The sequence below is a fragment of the Mustelus asterias genome, chromosome 5 (assembly GCF_964213995.1).
Source record: "Mustelus asterias chromosome 5, sMusAst1.hap1.1, whole genome shotgun sequence".
Lineage (NCBI taxonomy): Eukaryota > Metazoa > Chordata > Chondrichthyes > Carcharhiniformes > Triakidae > Mustelus > Mustelus asterias.
This window is the reverse complement of record NC_135805.1, coordinates 4,552,833-4,569,586: the sequence shown is the minus strand read 5'-3', so window position 1 is coordinate 4,569,586 and position 16,754 is coordinate 4,552,833. Positions and strand designations below refer to the sequence as shown.

Below are 16,754 nucleotides of genomic sequence, written 5' to 3'. Positions count from 1 at the left end.
TTGAGGTGGGGCGGGGCCAGAGCCAGCCTGGGGGCGGGGAAAGGCTGCCTGGGGGCGGTGAAAGGCTGCCTGGGGGCGGGGTCAGGACAATTTGAGGTGGGGCGGGGCCAGAGCCAGCCTGGGGGCGGGGCCAGAGCCAGCCCGGGGGCGGGGCCAGGACAATGTGAGGTGGGGCCAGGCAGCCTGGGGGCGGGGCCAGGACAATTTGAGGTGGGGCGGGGCCAGAGCCAGCCCGGGGGCGGGGCCAGAGCCAGCCCGGGGGCGGGGCCAGAGCCAGCCCGGGGGTTGAAAGCTGGGGGCTGGAGAGTTGTTGTGCGGTTGCGCGCGAGGGAAGGCGGACGCAGTGGGGGAGAGCGGCGGGCTAACGGTCAGTGCGCGAGCCGCTGTGTGAGCTCCGGCCGGTAACTATGGGTAACCGGGTGGCCCGGGAGGACTTCGAGTGGGTTTACACCGACCAACCGCACACCGAGCGCAGGAAGGAGATACTCGGTAAGGAATAACGGCCACTGGGGCTGGGGGAGCCGCTTCCTCACCGTCAGGCGGCACGGTCCCGGCTGCAGTCAATGGCGGCAAGGCCCGGGGGGGGCTGGGATCCTGCTGTGCTGGCGGATGTTGTTGTGGGGGAAGGGGGTGCCGCTGGGGGGGGGAAGGGGGTGCCGCTGGGGGGGGGGAAGGGGGTGCCGCTGGGGGGGGGAAGGGGGTGCCGAGTGGGAGGGGGGGGAAGGGGGTGCCGCCGCCGTGTTGCTGACTGGCTCCGGTTGGTCAGGCTCTGAAATCCCTGGGCTGGTGTGATGTCGGTGCCGGGACGGTGCCATGTTGCTGCCTGCTGGGGAAGTGTGTTTCAAACCCCCCCCTCCCGGTGCTGCAGGGACCCCCCCTCCCGGTGCTGCAGGGACCCCCCCTCCCGGTGCTGCAGGGACCCCCCCTCCCGGTGCTGCAGGGACCCCCCCTCCCGGTGCTGCAGGGACCCCCCCTCCCGGTGCTGCAGGGACCCCCCCTCCCGGTGCTGCAGGGACCCCCCCTCCCGGTGCTGCAGGGACCCCCCCTCCCGGTGCTGCAGGGACCCCCCCTCCCGGTGCTGCAGAGACCCCCTCTCCCGGTGCTGCAGGGACCCCCCCTCCCGGTGCTGCAGGGACCCCCTCTCCCGGTGCTGCAGGGACCCCTTCTCCCGGTGCTGCAGGGACCCCCCCTCCCGGTGCTGCAGGGACCCCCTCTCCCGGTGCTGCAGGGACCCCTTCTCCCGGTGCTGCAGGGACCCCTTCTCCCGGTGCTGCAGGGACCCCCTCTCCCGGTGCTGCAGGGACCCCCTCTCCCGGTGCTGCAGGGACCCCCTCTCCCGGTGCTGCAGGGACCCCCTCTCCCGGTGCTGCAGGGACCCCCCCTCCCGGTGCTGCAGGGACCCCCCCTCCCGGTGCTGCAGGGACCCCCTCTCCCGGTGCTGCAGGGACCCCCTCTCCCGGTGCTGCAGGGACCCCCCCTCCCGGTGCTGCAGGGACCCCCTCCCGGTGCTGCAGGGACCCCCTCCCGGGTCAGACCGGGGGGAGGTTTGGGTTGTTGTGAAACCCCGGGGGGGAAAGGCCGCCAGATGGTGCCCAATGAGGCAGCAACAAGAAGCTGTCCTTTCTCCAGGCTGGAAGAGTCCCGGTGGGATCCGGGTAGCTGTGTGGGGGCCATTGCACATTCCCGGGGCTGAGAGGAGATCTAACACTGTCTGAACTCGGGAATAAAGCGCTCCTGAGCGTTCATGTTGTGGAGAGTCGGGCTGCATGAATCACTAAACCGATTACATTCGGGCCTCTTCTTTCTGTTTCGTGTTTGAGCTGTTTTCCTGAAGTTGGCGGCCACACCCATGGTTGCGAACCGTTATTCTCTCTGGAGGGAGGGCGGACCACCAGCTCATTACAGAAAAAACGCTATTTCCGTTTATAATCCTGTAAGCAGTTCGCCCAGATCACATTCCCCTCTCCCTCCTCCATTCCTGCTCTAACAACTTTTGTCTTTCAAGCATTTTGTAAACTGTTAGCTGTAAGTGACTAATTTCCCGATACAAAGTTATAAGTGTTGAATTTATGGGTGTTGCCAGATTGTTGGTGTTATCATTCCTCCTCGGGTTTCATGTTTATTTAGCAGCAGCTCTTTTCCCACATGGACATATGTGGAAATTGATCTGCAGTTGAACGCTGCTGCATTGTCAGGCAAATTTGCCTTCCAAAATAAGTTACCACCAGGAACTGGGTCACAGCCATTTGGCCCGTGTCAAATGATTTTAAATGTGTGGTTGCATGTTGCTTTCTGGAATAATCGATTTAACAAGGTCTGATTTTTGTAAGGATTTGTTTGGAATTCTTGTGCTTGGCTGTTCCCCCTCCTTTTTGGGGAGCTGCCCCTTTTACTTTGTCCTGATTTAATCTGAGTTTATTTACTTGGTTTGGTTTGACCTAAAAAGAGGACAAATCCTGTCAGTTTGGGCATACAGCTGGTATGTGACTTGGGATTCAAACAGCTAGATCTTTTTGAGCATTTGTGATCATGGGAGCACTCATTATCTCCAGATCACCTCTTGGAATCCATGTCCTTTCATCCTGTAATTCTGCCCCTGTGCTGGGAAACCGATGTTCCTTCCCTGAAGTTTTTAAGGTAGAGCATCTAGAGATAGGCAAGTTGATGGTGACCAGTAAATTGTAAATGGTTGGCCATTTCCACAGGAAATGGATATTTCAATTCCTTGATGCAGTGAGTTGGCAGTGCAAAGGTGGCCCAGAAAAGTGCACATGAATGCAGGTACTTAATTACTTTGACATAAATTGTACAATATTGTAGCACCAGCCAGCATATTGGAAATCTCTATTCTTTAGCAGGAAGAAAATGATGTGTTTGGTGTAACTGCCTTGACTGTGGGTTGCTTCCATTGGGGAAAATAGAAATAGCTTGTGGTGTTGTGTAGACATTTTTACACTGGTTAGTTCATAGTCAGGGTTTAACATCTCAGAAGCATTTTGGCCCATGTCTGCACTGACCATCAAGCATCTATCTATTCTAATCCAGTTCCACAGACCTTGGTACGTAGCCTTTGTACGCTATGGTATTTCAGGTGATCATAAATGCTCCTTAAACATTGACTGTTTCTGCTTCTGCCCTTCAGTGAGATCCAGATTCTCACGACCCTCCAGGTGAAAATGGTTTCCTCAGATCCCCTCTCTCCTGCCCCTTCACTCGGTGGTGGTTGTGGGTTTGGAAGATGATCCTAAGGAACATGAGAACTAGGAGCAGGATTAGGCCATCTGGCCCCTCGAGCCTGCTCTGCCATTCAATAAGATCATGGCTGATCTTTTTGTGGACTCGGCTCCACTTACCCACCCACTCACCATAACCCTTAATTCCTTTACTGTTCAAAAATTTATCTATCCTTGCCTTAAAAACATTCAATGAGGTAGCCTCAACTGCTTCACTGGGCAGGGAATTCCTAAATCTGCCTCCCCTTATTATCAAGGAACCTTGATTTCCTGCCATACTTCTTGTAGATGATGTACACAGCTGCCGTTGTTGGCTGGGGATTGAATGTTTGTTGAAGGGTAGCAGCCACAGGGCTGCTTTGTCTGGAACGGTTTCAAGCTGCTTGTGGTGGTAGCACAGCACTTAACCAGGCAAGTAGAGAGTATTCCATTGCACTCCTGAATTGTAGATGGTGAACACGATTTGAGAAGTTAGGAAGGAGTTATCTGTTGCAGGGTTCCTAGTCTTCGATCTACTTTGGTAGCCATTGTATTAACATGGCTTGCCCAGTTCAGTTGCTGGTCAATGGTAACTCCCTGGATATTAGTGGGGGATTTCGTGATAATGCCATTGAATGTCTTGGTGATGGCTATATCCTTTTTCTGGAGATGGTCATTCCTGACATTGCAAATGTTGCCATTTTTGTCCTAGTCTTGCTGCTTTTGTGCCTTAACTGATTCAGTATCTTGGGAGTTGAGTCCAAACGTTTCTGATTTTTAAGAAGAAATTAGATATAGCTCTTTAGGGCTAAAGGGATATGGGGGGTGATCAGGATACTGAATTTTATGATCAAAATGAATGGCAGAGCAGGCTTGTGCTGCGAGGCAGCAGTGCTTGCTGCTGTGATGCCCCAAAGAAGGGGCTTTGCATTGGTCAGGATTCGAACACCGGCCTCACTGTAGTGGGATCCCTCTTTTTAACTCCACTGGGCTTATTTTGGGTTGGGTTCTCCGTCACCCAAACCCCACCAATGCCCGAGTGATTCTCTCTTGCCGATGGAACAATGGCCACCTTGCGTCTACTTCACTAGAGTAGCGCTCCCAAGAGAGAGAAAAGGAAACTGCTGCCTATCCACTACCTGGCAGCCTTTCCTGAGTGGGCGGTTTCGAAGCGCCCAGGGTACCCTCAGTTTTAGACTCTGGAATTATGGTAAGGAATATTTATATTGTGACTTAGTCAGAGATCATTGGTGAGAAATTGAAAAGATCAAAACGGACTCCAGAGAGAGTCCACCAAACACCAGGAAAACAGCACACCATGCCTTATGCTCTATAAGACTATAAGCTATGGAAGGAATACTAAAACGGACACCTTGGAATTCTTACTTTATACAAGTTTACCAGTGTCTTCAACTATGAAAGGTGCATGCAAAAGCCCCCCCACTTTCCCCAAAACCTCATCCACTATGATGATCTCAGGAACTTCGCGAATTACCAGGGGATACTCTCAATCCTAGTTTAAATTGCTCAGTGGGCTTCAGGCTGGGTACTGGAGACGACCGAGTGGAGAGTGCTGTCATGTAGTTCTCAGCAAAAATATATTTCAGCAAAAAACAAGGATTGTAAGAAAAGGGAGAACCAGCCGTGGATAACGAAGGAAATAAAGGAGAGTATTAAAATAAAAACAGCTGCGTACAGAGTGGCCAAAAATAGTGGAGAAACAAGTGATTGGGAAAAATCTAAGAAACAACAAAGAGAGACGAAGAAAGCGATAAAGAAAGGAAGGATAGACTATGAAGCTAGGCTAGCAATTAATATAAAAAATGATAGTAAAAGTTTTTATAAATATATAAAAAGGAATAGAGTGGCTAGAGTGAATGTTGGACCCTTGGAGGACGAGAGGGGGGAGTTAATAGTGGGAAATGAGGATATGGCTGAGTCTTTAAATAAGTTTTTTGTGTCGGTCTTCACGGTGGAGGACACTAATAGTTTGCCAAATATTAACGATAGAGGGTTGGCAGCAGGAGAAATACTTAATACAATTAATGTTACCAGAGAGGCAGTGCTGGGTAGACTAATGGGACTGAAGGTGGACAAGTCCCCGGGTCCGGATGGAATGCATCCCAGGGTATTGAAAGAAATGTCAGAGGTAATAGTGGATGCGTTAGTGATTATTTATCAAAACTCGTTGCATTCTGGGGTAGTGCCGGTTGATTGGAAAACGGCTAATGTTACGTCGCTGTTTAAAAAAGGAAGGAGACAAAAGGCGGGTAACTATAGGCCGGTCAGCTTAACGTCTGTAGTAGGGAAAATGCTGGAATCCATTATTAAAGAGGAGATAGCAGGGCATCTGGATAGAAATGGTTCGATCAATCAGACGCAGCATGGATTCATGAGGGGAAAGTCGTGCTTGACGAACATGTTGGATTTTTATGAAGATGTGACTAGGGCGGTTGATGGAGGAGAACCGGTGGATGCGGTGTTTTTGGATTTCCAAAAGGCGTTTGATAAGGTGCCCCATAAAAGGCTGCTGAAGAAGATTAGGGCACATGGAGTTGGGGGTAGTGTGTTAAAGTGGATTGGGGACTGGCTATCCGACAGGAAGCAAAGAGTCGGAATAAATGGGTGTTTTTCCGGTTGGAGGAAGGTAACTAGTGGCGTGCCGCAGGGATCGGTACTCGGGCCGCAACTGTTTACCATTTATATAGATGATCTGGAGGAGGGGACGGAGTGTAGGGTAACGAAGTTTGCAGATGACACAAAGATAAGTGGAAAAGTGAATCGTGTGGAGGACGGAGAAGATCTGCAGAGAGATTTGGACAGGCTGAGTGAGTGGGCGAGGATATGGCAAATGGAGTATAACGTTGAGAAATGCGAGGTTATACACTTTGGAGGAAATAATAATAAATGGGATTACTATCTCAATGGAAACAAATTAAAACATGCTACCGTGCAAAGGGACCTGGGGGTCCTTGTGGATGAGACGCAAAAGCCCAGTCTGCAGGTACAACAGGTGATCAAGAAGGCAAATGGGATGTTGGCCTATATTGCGAGGGGGATAGAATATAAAAGCAGGGATGTCTTGATGCACCTGTACAGGGCATTGGTGAGGCCGCAGCTGGAATACTGTGTGCCGTATTGGTCCCCTTATATGAGGAAGGATATATTGGCATTGGAGGGAGTGCAGAGAAGGTTCACCAGGTTGATACCGGAGATGAGGGGTTTGGATTATGAGGAGAGGCTGAGGAGATTGGGTTTGTACTCGTTGGAGTTTAGAAGGATGAGGGGGGATCTTATGGAGACTTATAAGATAATGCGGGGGCTGGATAGGGTGGAGGCGGAGAGATTCTTTCCACTTAGTAAGGAAGTTAAAACTAGAGGACACAGCCTCAAAATAAAGGGGGGTCGGTTTAAGACAGAGTTGAGGAGGAACTTCTTCTCCCAGAGGGTGGTGAATCTCTGGAATTCTCTGCCCACTGAGGTGGTGGAGGCTACCTCGCTGAATATGTTTAAAGCGCGGATGGATGGATTCCTGATCGGTAAGGGAATTAAGGGTTATGGGGATCAGGCGGGTAAGTGGTACTGATCCACGTCAGATCAGCCATGATCTTATTGAATGGCGGGGCAGGCTCGAGGGGCTAGATGGCCTACTCCTGCTCCTATTTCTTATGTTCTTATGCTGGTCCGAAGAGAAGAGGGGGAGAAATGGCCGGCCTGACCATCCTTTTATATTGTAAACTTGAATTCTTTTTCCAGCCAACTCCGCCCCCCCTTCCAACCGGCAGTTTCCACAGACAAAGGCTTGCTAGGGTTATGTGCAGCTGCGATCTTACAGTCCATAGAGACCAGATGGTCCCATCCCAGGTGATAGGTCCCTTGCTGTCCTGTATTGTTCCATCGGAGATCGTTTAATTGTTTTCCCATTAGGGAAATGGGCTTCTCCTAGCTCTGGGACAAGGCCATTATCACCTGTATTGAGTCCAGACCAGGTGTATTGTCCTGCTGCCGGCCTAGTCTGGTGATGTCGTCAGGTCCTTTTGTTCTGCTGATAACCTAACCAGCAGTCCGTCTGGTTTCTGGCTGCTTGCAATTTTTGGACTGGGCCCCTTCTCACACACACGCAGGCTGGCTGGGCTCACTGACCAGGTCAAGTCCTGCAGTCAAGTGTGGCCACTTTCACAGTTCTTTAGGGTTCAAGTCCTTTTCCCAGCTCATAAAAAAGGCCTGAGTTGCCCGGAAAACTTGCATCACATGGCAGGTGAGAATTCTACCACTGAACCACCACTGTGCACAATTCTGCTCCTATATCTTGTGGTTTCATGATCTTGGTGGAACCCAAACTGAGCATCAGTGAGCAGGTTATTGCTGAGGAAGTGCTGTTAATGACTCCCACTTTCATCACTTTACTGATTGGGAATAGACTGGGACAGGATTTGTCCTGTTTCTTGTTGCTTTAAATGCCAGCTTCTCCATGCTGAAATGCTCCAACCCAGGCAGCATCGTCGTGAATCCTCTGCATCTGCTCTGAGGCATTCACATCCTTCCTATAGCAGTGACCAGAACTGTAACGGTACTCGAGCTGTGGCCTGATGAATCATCACTGCTCTTGTATTCAATATTTAGTTTCAGTATTTTTATGTTAAATACTCAATGTATCATGCCTATATATGCTGTGTTTGTGAACCCAACTCTCCGCTCAGCTGAGGAAGGAGCAGTGTTCAAAGCTCATGGTTAGACGTTAACCTGGTGTTGTCAGACTACTTACTGTGCCCAATGCCAGCATCTCCACACCTTGTATTCTATGCCTTGGCTAATGAAGGCAAGTGTCCTGTATGTAATAAAAAATTGGTTCTAATCTGAAATTGAGAAGTTACTTCCTGATTCCCTGTGGCTTTTATTTTTGATGTGGAGATGCCAGCGTTGGACTGGGGTAAACACAGTAAGAAGTTTAACAACACCAGGTTAAAGTCCAACAGGTTTATTTGGTAGTAAAAGCCACACAAGCTTTCGGAGCTCCAAGCCCCTTCAGGTGAGTGGGAATTCTGTTCACAAACAGAGCATATAAAGACACAAACTCAATTTACATGAATTTTGTAGAAACTTGATGTCTGTGTCGATATGCACGATCTTCTTGGAGATCCTCTTCACTTGGAGCCGGCAGTTTGCGGTGTCGATGGTAGTCATGGTGTGGAGATGCCGGCATTGGACTGGGGTAAACACAGGGGTAAACACAGACATCAAGTTTCTACAAAATTCATGTAAATTGAGTTTGTGTCTTTATATGCTCTGTTTGTGAACAGAATTCCCACTCACCTGAAGAAGGGGCTTGGAGCTCCGAAAGCTTGTGTGGCTTTTGCTACCAAATAAATCTGTTGGACTTTAACCTGGTGTTGTTAAACTTCTTATTTTATTTTTGAGCCATTTGACTTTGAGCTGATCAATTTATGGTTGCTGCAAGTCGTTAACCTTGTATAGCCAAAACAACAATGTTGGAAGGCTGTTGCTCTGGTCAGACTGAACTTTGAACAGAACTATCAATGTTGGATGCAGTACAAGAGTCCCCAAGTTCAGTCATGCTGTGGGTGCAGGGTGCTCAATGAGAAACTTGCAGTCTGATTAGTTACTACATTAATCAGTCAATCACCAATGGGAGCCTCTGATTGCAATCTTGTCTCTATCCCAAAACTGTTTGAACCTGTCTTCACGTAATTCCACTCTTTCCTTCACAGTCAGTATAGACATTCACAACTGGTCTGTCTTCACTTTTTAATATATGTATCAGTGTTGTGCATGCAGCTTCAAGATTGCCCCACACATCACCAGACAGGAGTGAAGCATGGTTTGCTGTTAATTTCTTCCCAAGCTGGTTACTGACTGACTACAGATTTTTGTTTAATCCTGGGCTAAGACTTATCCCCACCTTCAATCCATTAATACTGCTTCCACCTACCTCTGCCCTTGTTCCATCCCACTAACACTGAAACATCTAGTAGATGAACTTTTTCTAACTTGTCCCCTCAAACAAATTGTTGGCACATCAGCCTGTCTGCCTAACTGCCTGAACATATCCAAGTGTGGCAACAATAAGAATTTTGTATCCACATTTCCTTGCCCTGCTTTACACCTGCCCCCTCCCTCCCCTGAACTTGGCTCAGGCCTACCTACACTTCAGAGCTTGCCTAAACCTGTCCACTGTTCAAAGCCTCGAGCCATGCTATACTCCCTTTGAAAGCTGTTGGATGCCAAGTAAATACAAACTGAGTCGGCAAGATAAACTAGATTCCGTTATGACTTGAGTAACTAACAGATCCAATGAAATATTTGGAGCCTGTAACAACAAGTGAGCTGTTGAAACCTGTCAGGAATTTTTAAGTTCCGTGTTGTTGACATGAGAACTAGGGGCAGGAGTAGGCCATCTGGCCCCTCGAGCCTACTTCACCATTCAATAAGATCATGGCTGATCTTTTCATGGATTCAGTAACACTTACCCACGCACTCACCATAACCCTTAATTCCTTTACTGTTCAAAAATTCATCTATCCTTGCCTTAAAAACATTCAATGAGGTAGCCTCAACTGCTTCACTGGGCAGGGAATTCCACAGATTCACAACCCTTTGTGTGAAGAGGTTCCTCCTCAACTCGGTCCCCCTTATTTTGAGGCTGTATCCCCCCCAGTTCTAGTTTCACCCCCCCCGTTCTAGTTTCACCCACCAGTGGAAACAACTTCCCTGCTATCTTATCTATTCCCTTCATAATCTTGTGTTTCTGTAAGATCTCCCCTCATCCTTCTGAATTCCAATGAATATAGCCCCAGTCTACTGTCTCTCCTCATAAGCCAACCCTCAACTCTGGAATCAACCTAGTGAATCTCTGCTGCACCCCCTCCAGTGCCAATATATCCTTTCTCCAGTAAGGAGACCAAAACTGTACACAGTACTCCAGGTGTGGCCTCACCAGCACCTTTATTATACAGCTGCAACATAACATCGCTGTTTTTAAACTCCATCCCTTTAGCAATGAAGGACAAGGATCTGTTCTGGGACCCTTGTTGTTTGTCACTTTCATAAATGACCTGGATGAGGAAGTGGAGGGATGGGTTGGTAAGTTTGCCAACGACATGAAGGTTGGCGGGGTTGTGGATAGTCTGGAGGGATGTCAGAAGTTACAGAGGGACATAGATAGGATGCAAGGCTGGGTGGAGAAGTGGCAGATGGATTTCAGCCCCGGTAAATGTGTAGTGGTCCATTTTGGCAGGTCAAATGGGATGAAGGAGTACAATATAAAGGGAAAGACTTTTAGTACTGTAGAGGATCAGAAGGACCTTGGGGTCTGGGTCCATAGGACTCTAAAATCGGCCCCGCAGGTGGAGGAGTGGTTAAGAAGGCGTATGGTGTGCTGGCCTTTATCAATCGAGGGATTGAGTTTAGGAGTCTGGGGATAATGATGCAGCTATATAAGACCCTCGTCAGACCCCACTTGGAGTACTGTGCTCAGTTCTGGTCGCCTCATTACAGGAAGGATGTGGAAAAGATTGAAAGGGTGCAGAGGCTATTTACAAGGATGTTGCCTGGATTGAGTGGCATGCCTTATGAGGATAGGCTGAGGGAGCTCGGTCTTTTCTCCTTGGAGAGGCGTAGGATGAGGAGACCTAATAGAGGTGTATAAGATGTTGAGAGGCATAGATCGGGTGGACTCTCAGAGGCTTTTTCCCAGGGTGGAAATGGCTGCTACAAGAGGACACAGGTTTACGGTGCTGGGGGCTAGGTACAGGGGAGATGTTAGGGGTACGTTTTTCAGAGGGTGGTGGGCGAGTGGAATTGGCTGCCGTCAGTGGTGGTGGAGGCGAACTCAATAGGGTCTTTTAAGAGACTCCTGGATGAGTACATGGGACTTAATAGGATGGAGGGTTATAGGTAGGCCTAAAAGGTAGGGATATGTTCGGCACAACTTGTGGGGCCGAAGGGCCTGTTTTGTGCTGTAGTTTTCTATGTTTCTAAAATTCCATTTGCTGCCTTAATTACCTGCTCCACCTGCAAACCAACTCCTTGAGATTCCTGCACAAGGACACCCAGGTTCCTCTGCACAGCAGCATCCTGCAATTTTTTACCATTTAAATAATAGTTCATTTTGCTGTTATTCCTACCAAAATGGATGACCTCACATTTACCAACATTGTACTCCATCTGCCAGACCCTTGCCCACTCACTTAGACTATCTATATCCCTTTGCAGACTTTCAGCATAGTTATTGCTGTAATCTGATTTGGTGGTACAGAACAAAGAACAGTACAGCACAGGAAACAGGCCCTTCGGCCCTCCAAGCCTGTGCCGCTCCTTGGTCCAACTAGACCAATCGTTTGTATCTCTCCATTCCCAGGCTGCTCATGTGACTATCCAGGTAAGTCTTAAACGATGTCAGCGTGCCTGCCTCCACCACCCTACTTGGCAGCGCATTCCAGGCCCCCACCACCCTCTGTGTAAAAAAATGTCCCTCTGATGTCTGAGTTATACTTCGCCCCTCTCAGCTTGAGCCCGTGACCCCTCGTGATCGTCACCTCCGACCTGGGAAAAAGCTTCCCACTGTTCACCCTATCTATACCCTTCATAATCTTGTATACCTCTATTAGATCTCCCCTCATTCTCCGTCTTTCCAAGGAGAACAACCCCAGTCTACCCAATCTCTCCTCATAGCTAAGACCCTCCATACCAGGCAAAATCCTGGTAAACCTTCTCTGCACTCTCTCCAACGCCTCCACGTCCTTCTGGTAGTGCGGCGACCAGAACTGGACGCAGTACTCCAAATGTGGCCTAACCAGCGTTCTATACAGCTGCATCATCAGACTCCAGCTTTTATACTCTATACCCCGTCCTATAAAGGCAAGCATACCATATGCCTTCTTCACCACCTTCTCCACCTGTGTTGCCACCTTCAAGGATTTGTGGACTTGCACACCTAGGTCCCTCTGTGTTTCTATAACGGCTTCTGTTAAACATTTTTGGACATTGCAAGAGACTGATCTAAACTAACTCTGGGGCCCAGTATACTGTTAGTAAGCTGCAAGTATTTACTTGCCTAGACTCAAATGCAAGTTTGGAGTATGCTTTTGCTTGTAAGGCAACTGATGTCAATAGCAATCTTGAATGTGGAGGGTATGTTTTAGTATTCCTTCATGTAATGTGGGTGTCACTGACTAGGTGAACATTTATTGTCCTTAAAGTGAGCTGCCATCTTGGAACTGGTATAGGTATACTTAAGAAGTTAACCCTGGTGACATTTATGCAAGTCAGGATAATGCATGGCTTGGATGGGAACTTCCAGGTGTGATGTCATGGTGCCAGATCAGAACCTCAAGGTGTATTATGAAGCCAAGCTAGATCCCAACATTTTTTTTCTGGCACAAATGTGAGGATATGATGTTTTGATCCAGGTTTGCACTGACTAGGGAGCTTTTATCAAGCAAATTTTACTTGATAGTTTAACTATCATTATATAACAAATGAATTAACTTAACCTTGAACTTTACTAAAAGTTCTCAGTTCTAACTATCCCTCCGTTCCAATGAAGCAATATTTCTGAGACTTGAAACAGTTAGGTATACTTTAATCTTTAATAATCTTGGAACTTTGAGACAGTCTTATCATGAATTCCAGACTTCTGTTTAACTAGCTCTATTCACCACTGCCCTTTGTTTGAAATGAAACTGATTCTCCTCCCATTAACTTATTTACCTTCCATTACTTGAAATAAGAAAACTCTCAGCCTTCTGCTAAATGCCTACATAGCTAAAAATGAGTAACTAGCCTGCCTTCTCAACTGCATTCCTTTCCAGATAAACTGTTTCTGTAGAAAAACACTGTCTCTTAAAGCAGTTTCCCCTTGGACATAAAATATATTAATAGCAGAGTATCATCAGTTTCCATACATCTGCTGCCCTTCTAGATGGGTTGAGTTCTGCAGTACATCTTGTATTTATGTACTGCTGCCACTGTCCTTTTGAAGGAAATTAGTCCTTGGCTCCAACTACCCCAATCTTTCCTCATAGCCAAAATTCTTTCATGGTGCTCTGGCAGTTGTGACCAGAACTGTACCCAATGACTCTTCTGAACCATTCTAGTGTAAAATTGCTGTCCTGATGCAGCCTAATCTTGTACAGCATTGATACTGTTAACAGCTTGTAGTGTGTATGAACTACCCCAGCTCTCTCATTGCTTACTATTAACTTCCCGAAGGTATGAGCATCTTGTTTTGTATATGGGATGTGGGCATTGCTGGCCAGGCAAGCTTTTATCCCTTTTAGTTGGTTTTGAGCTGCAGCAATCCCATGTGCTTGTGATGCACCTACTGGATGTCTAAGGAATTGAGAATATCCCCACTTCTGATTGTGTTGGGGAAGGATTGTTTGGTGTAGCTGAAGATGGTTGGCTTGTGATGCTACACTAAACCAGTTTCATTCTTGCCATTTCTGATCACTTTTTTATTCCAGACTGATTTTAACAGAACCTGATGAGCATGGCTTATAGATAGTAGCAGGAGTGGTTATGTAACATTGCTGCAACATAACCATGATTGAATGGTGGAGCAGACTCGATGGGCTGAATGGCCTAATTCTGCTCCTATATCTTGTGAACTTATGAACTTCTGAGTAGCAGACTTGTCACACATCCTGACTTGGCTATCTATTTCAGTTTAAATCCCTATTGAGCAGCAGGGCAATAAATGTGGTGTAAACCACGGCAGGCCAGTTAGTATGGGCAATTGAATTGGCTGAAATGGCCATAGGGCAGTGTTTTGAGAAGAGTACCTGTGACACTTTCCGAAAATGAAGCTGAGCTTTACTGCTTCCTTTTCTGAAGTTGCTATTTCTAATGTTCGTTATTGCCAAAGAGCAAAGTCTCTATTGCTATTTTGCTAATGTGGACCTGGGCAACCTCTAATTGCTGATTAATGGGTTGCAGAATTGCTGCTTTTAATCTACTTTAGTGCTCGCTTTGAGGAGTTTGTATTGCAATACTGCAAAAGACTGTCCTATGCAGTGTCCTGTAATCACAAATAGCTTCTTGGTGTTTTTCTTGGTCTTGCAAGAGCAGTGAATGAAAGTGACTATTTTGTTAGACCACTTGGTTGCCTTTGGTTCAGATGTGAGTGTCTCTACTGAATTTAAAAAGTGGCCATTCATACAGGTTGCACCCGAGGCCCCAGCTTTTAGCCAACTACACAACATTTCATCACACCCTCTTTCCCATTTTTGATGCAGGACACCACTATCTACCTGAAAAATGTGATCTATTTCTGGATGGTTTCTATTGGCCATTTAACAACTATTGCATACAAGACTGTTCAGTGTAGTAGTGCACTGAAAAATGTGCTATTCCTTCATCTACTTTTCACATACCTGGCCTCTACAGATATTCATACATTTTTAAATTAAAACTGATTTATCTAGGTTGACCTAAGCAAACACCAAGGATCATCCAGACTTGAAATGTTGGCTCCATTCTCTCCTCGGATGCTTTCAGACCTACTGAGATTTTCCAACATTGAGTTTCTAGGCTCTAGTCTGGGAGGTAGCTTTTGTATGTACATCAGTGTTATAACTCTAACCAAGTTTAATACACTTTATTTCTATTTCCTATTTCTATTTCCTCTTCCCTGAATGCAATCATAGAAACTAGAAGCAGGAGTAGGCCATTTATGATCATAGCTGATCATTGAATTCAATATCCTGATCTCTCTTCCTCATCACCCCCCGCCCCATATCTCTTGATCCATTTAGCCCCTAGAGCTAGATCTAATTTCTTGAAATCACACAACGTTTTGGCCTCTACTTTGGTAGTGAATTCCACACATTCACAACCTCTGGGTGAAGAAATTTCTCCTCACCACAGTTCTAAAATGTTTACTGCCTTATCCTCAAACTATAACCCCTAGTTCTGGACTCCCCCATCATTGGGAACATTCTTTTTGAATCTACCCTGTTGAATTTTAAGTGTCTGAGATCCCTTCTCACTCTTCTAAACTCAGTGAATATAATCCTAACTGACTTGGTGTCTCCTTGTATGATAGAACTGCCATCCCAGGCATCAGCCTGGTAAACCTTCACTGCACTCCCTCTATAGCAAGGATGCCAACATTGCACAATTCTCCAGGTATGGTCTCACCAATGCAATGCAGCAAGAGTAATCTAAAGGAAGCATGGATACGTGCAAGCTGACCCAATGGATAGACTGAGTTGCAGTTTGAGAATGGATGAGGTGCTTGCATGTAACCTAACCTAAATGCAAATACTTTATGCTTCTTGCCTGATCCAAATGGTTTAATCTTGAAGGGAGATTGCTGTAACTGAATTCAGTATTTTGTCTATCAGATGACTGACTTGTGACTGAAAAAATAGCTGCTCTCAACTCCCACAAAACATTCTTTGTGACATCAGCTGTTCTTTTTTCTTTCACAGAATTGAATACTTTGTGCTTTTGAGTCTGAATTTGAGGGTGCCCTCGATCTGTGCTATAATGCTATCCAGCTTCAGCTTTCCTAAGCAATCACCCATAAAATATAAGGATAGGAAATATTATATGGCTCCTTGAACCTGCTCTGCCACTCACTATAATTGTGGCTCATCTTTTGCCTCATTTGCTTTCTTACCTACACCTTGATCCTTAAGTTCAAGAATCTATTAATCCCTGTTTCAAATGTAGTCTAAGGATGCGATAATCCTCTAGGTCAACAAATCCCAAGATTCATAACCCTTGAACCAGTCAGTCCTAATGTTCAGCCCCTTGTCCTGAGGCTGCCTCTGTTACAATTAGATCTCTCAACTCCAGATCCAACTTACTTGGCCTTGTGTAGGAAAACCCTCATTCCAGGAATTCGCCTTGTATTGCATCCATCCTTGGATAAACTATGCCCAGTTGTGATCTCAAGCTCTGAAAAGTTCTTGTGCTGGCCTTTACTGCCCCACACTTTCTTATTGATTGCTGTACCTGTAACCTTTATCCATTCTTTTTATTCTGAATGCCGAGGAGTAACCTTGCACATCCCACAATACTCCACCTCCCACCACGTTGTCCACTTGCTTAAACCTGTTCATATCCCTTTGCAGACTGTCCTTTCTTTCATACCTATCTTTATCAGTAAATACATTGGAAATTGAGGCTCCAGCATTCAACCCTGTCCTCTTATTGGTTGCAAATCTGTGACCCATTTTTTCCTCAACGTTTTTAATCTGTTACCACAAAATCATGGAATCTTGTGCAGGCTCTTAATCATATGCCTATTTGGGAGATGAGTTTTGCATTTGCAGTTTTCCTATGCATTGGGGCCTTCTGGAATTTTGGAAGACTGCAGTCAATGCAGGATTCTTCGGTCCCAAGTCGTCCTCCCCCACTATTTTAATGTTAACCATGTGTATAGAAGGCTGAACAAATCTTTGTATCCAAGTCTGTGACATTTCCTTGTTTTCCCCCTCTTGATGAGCCTGGGGCTTTACTTGTTTACATTCTTTATCTGCAAACAAGCTCTTGCTGTGTAGTTTCTTAAAACCT

General features: G+C 46.8%; 1 protein-coding gene across 1 annotated transcript in view; it reads left to right on the top strand.

The window, feature by feature from the left end:
* Nucleotides 1-272: 272 nt before the first annotated feature.
* degs1 (delta(4)-desaturase, sphingolipid 1) overlaps nt 273-16,754 on the top strand; it is a 37,839-nt gene continuing 21,357 nt past the window's right edge. Inside the window, exon 1 of the mRNA XM_078212137.1 lies at nt 273-489. Within this exon, the coding sequence (XP_078068263.1) occupies nt 408-489 (82 nt within the window). The 5' untranslated portion in view covers nt 273-407. The remainder of the gene's footprint in view (nt 490-16,754) is intronic.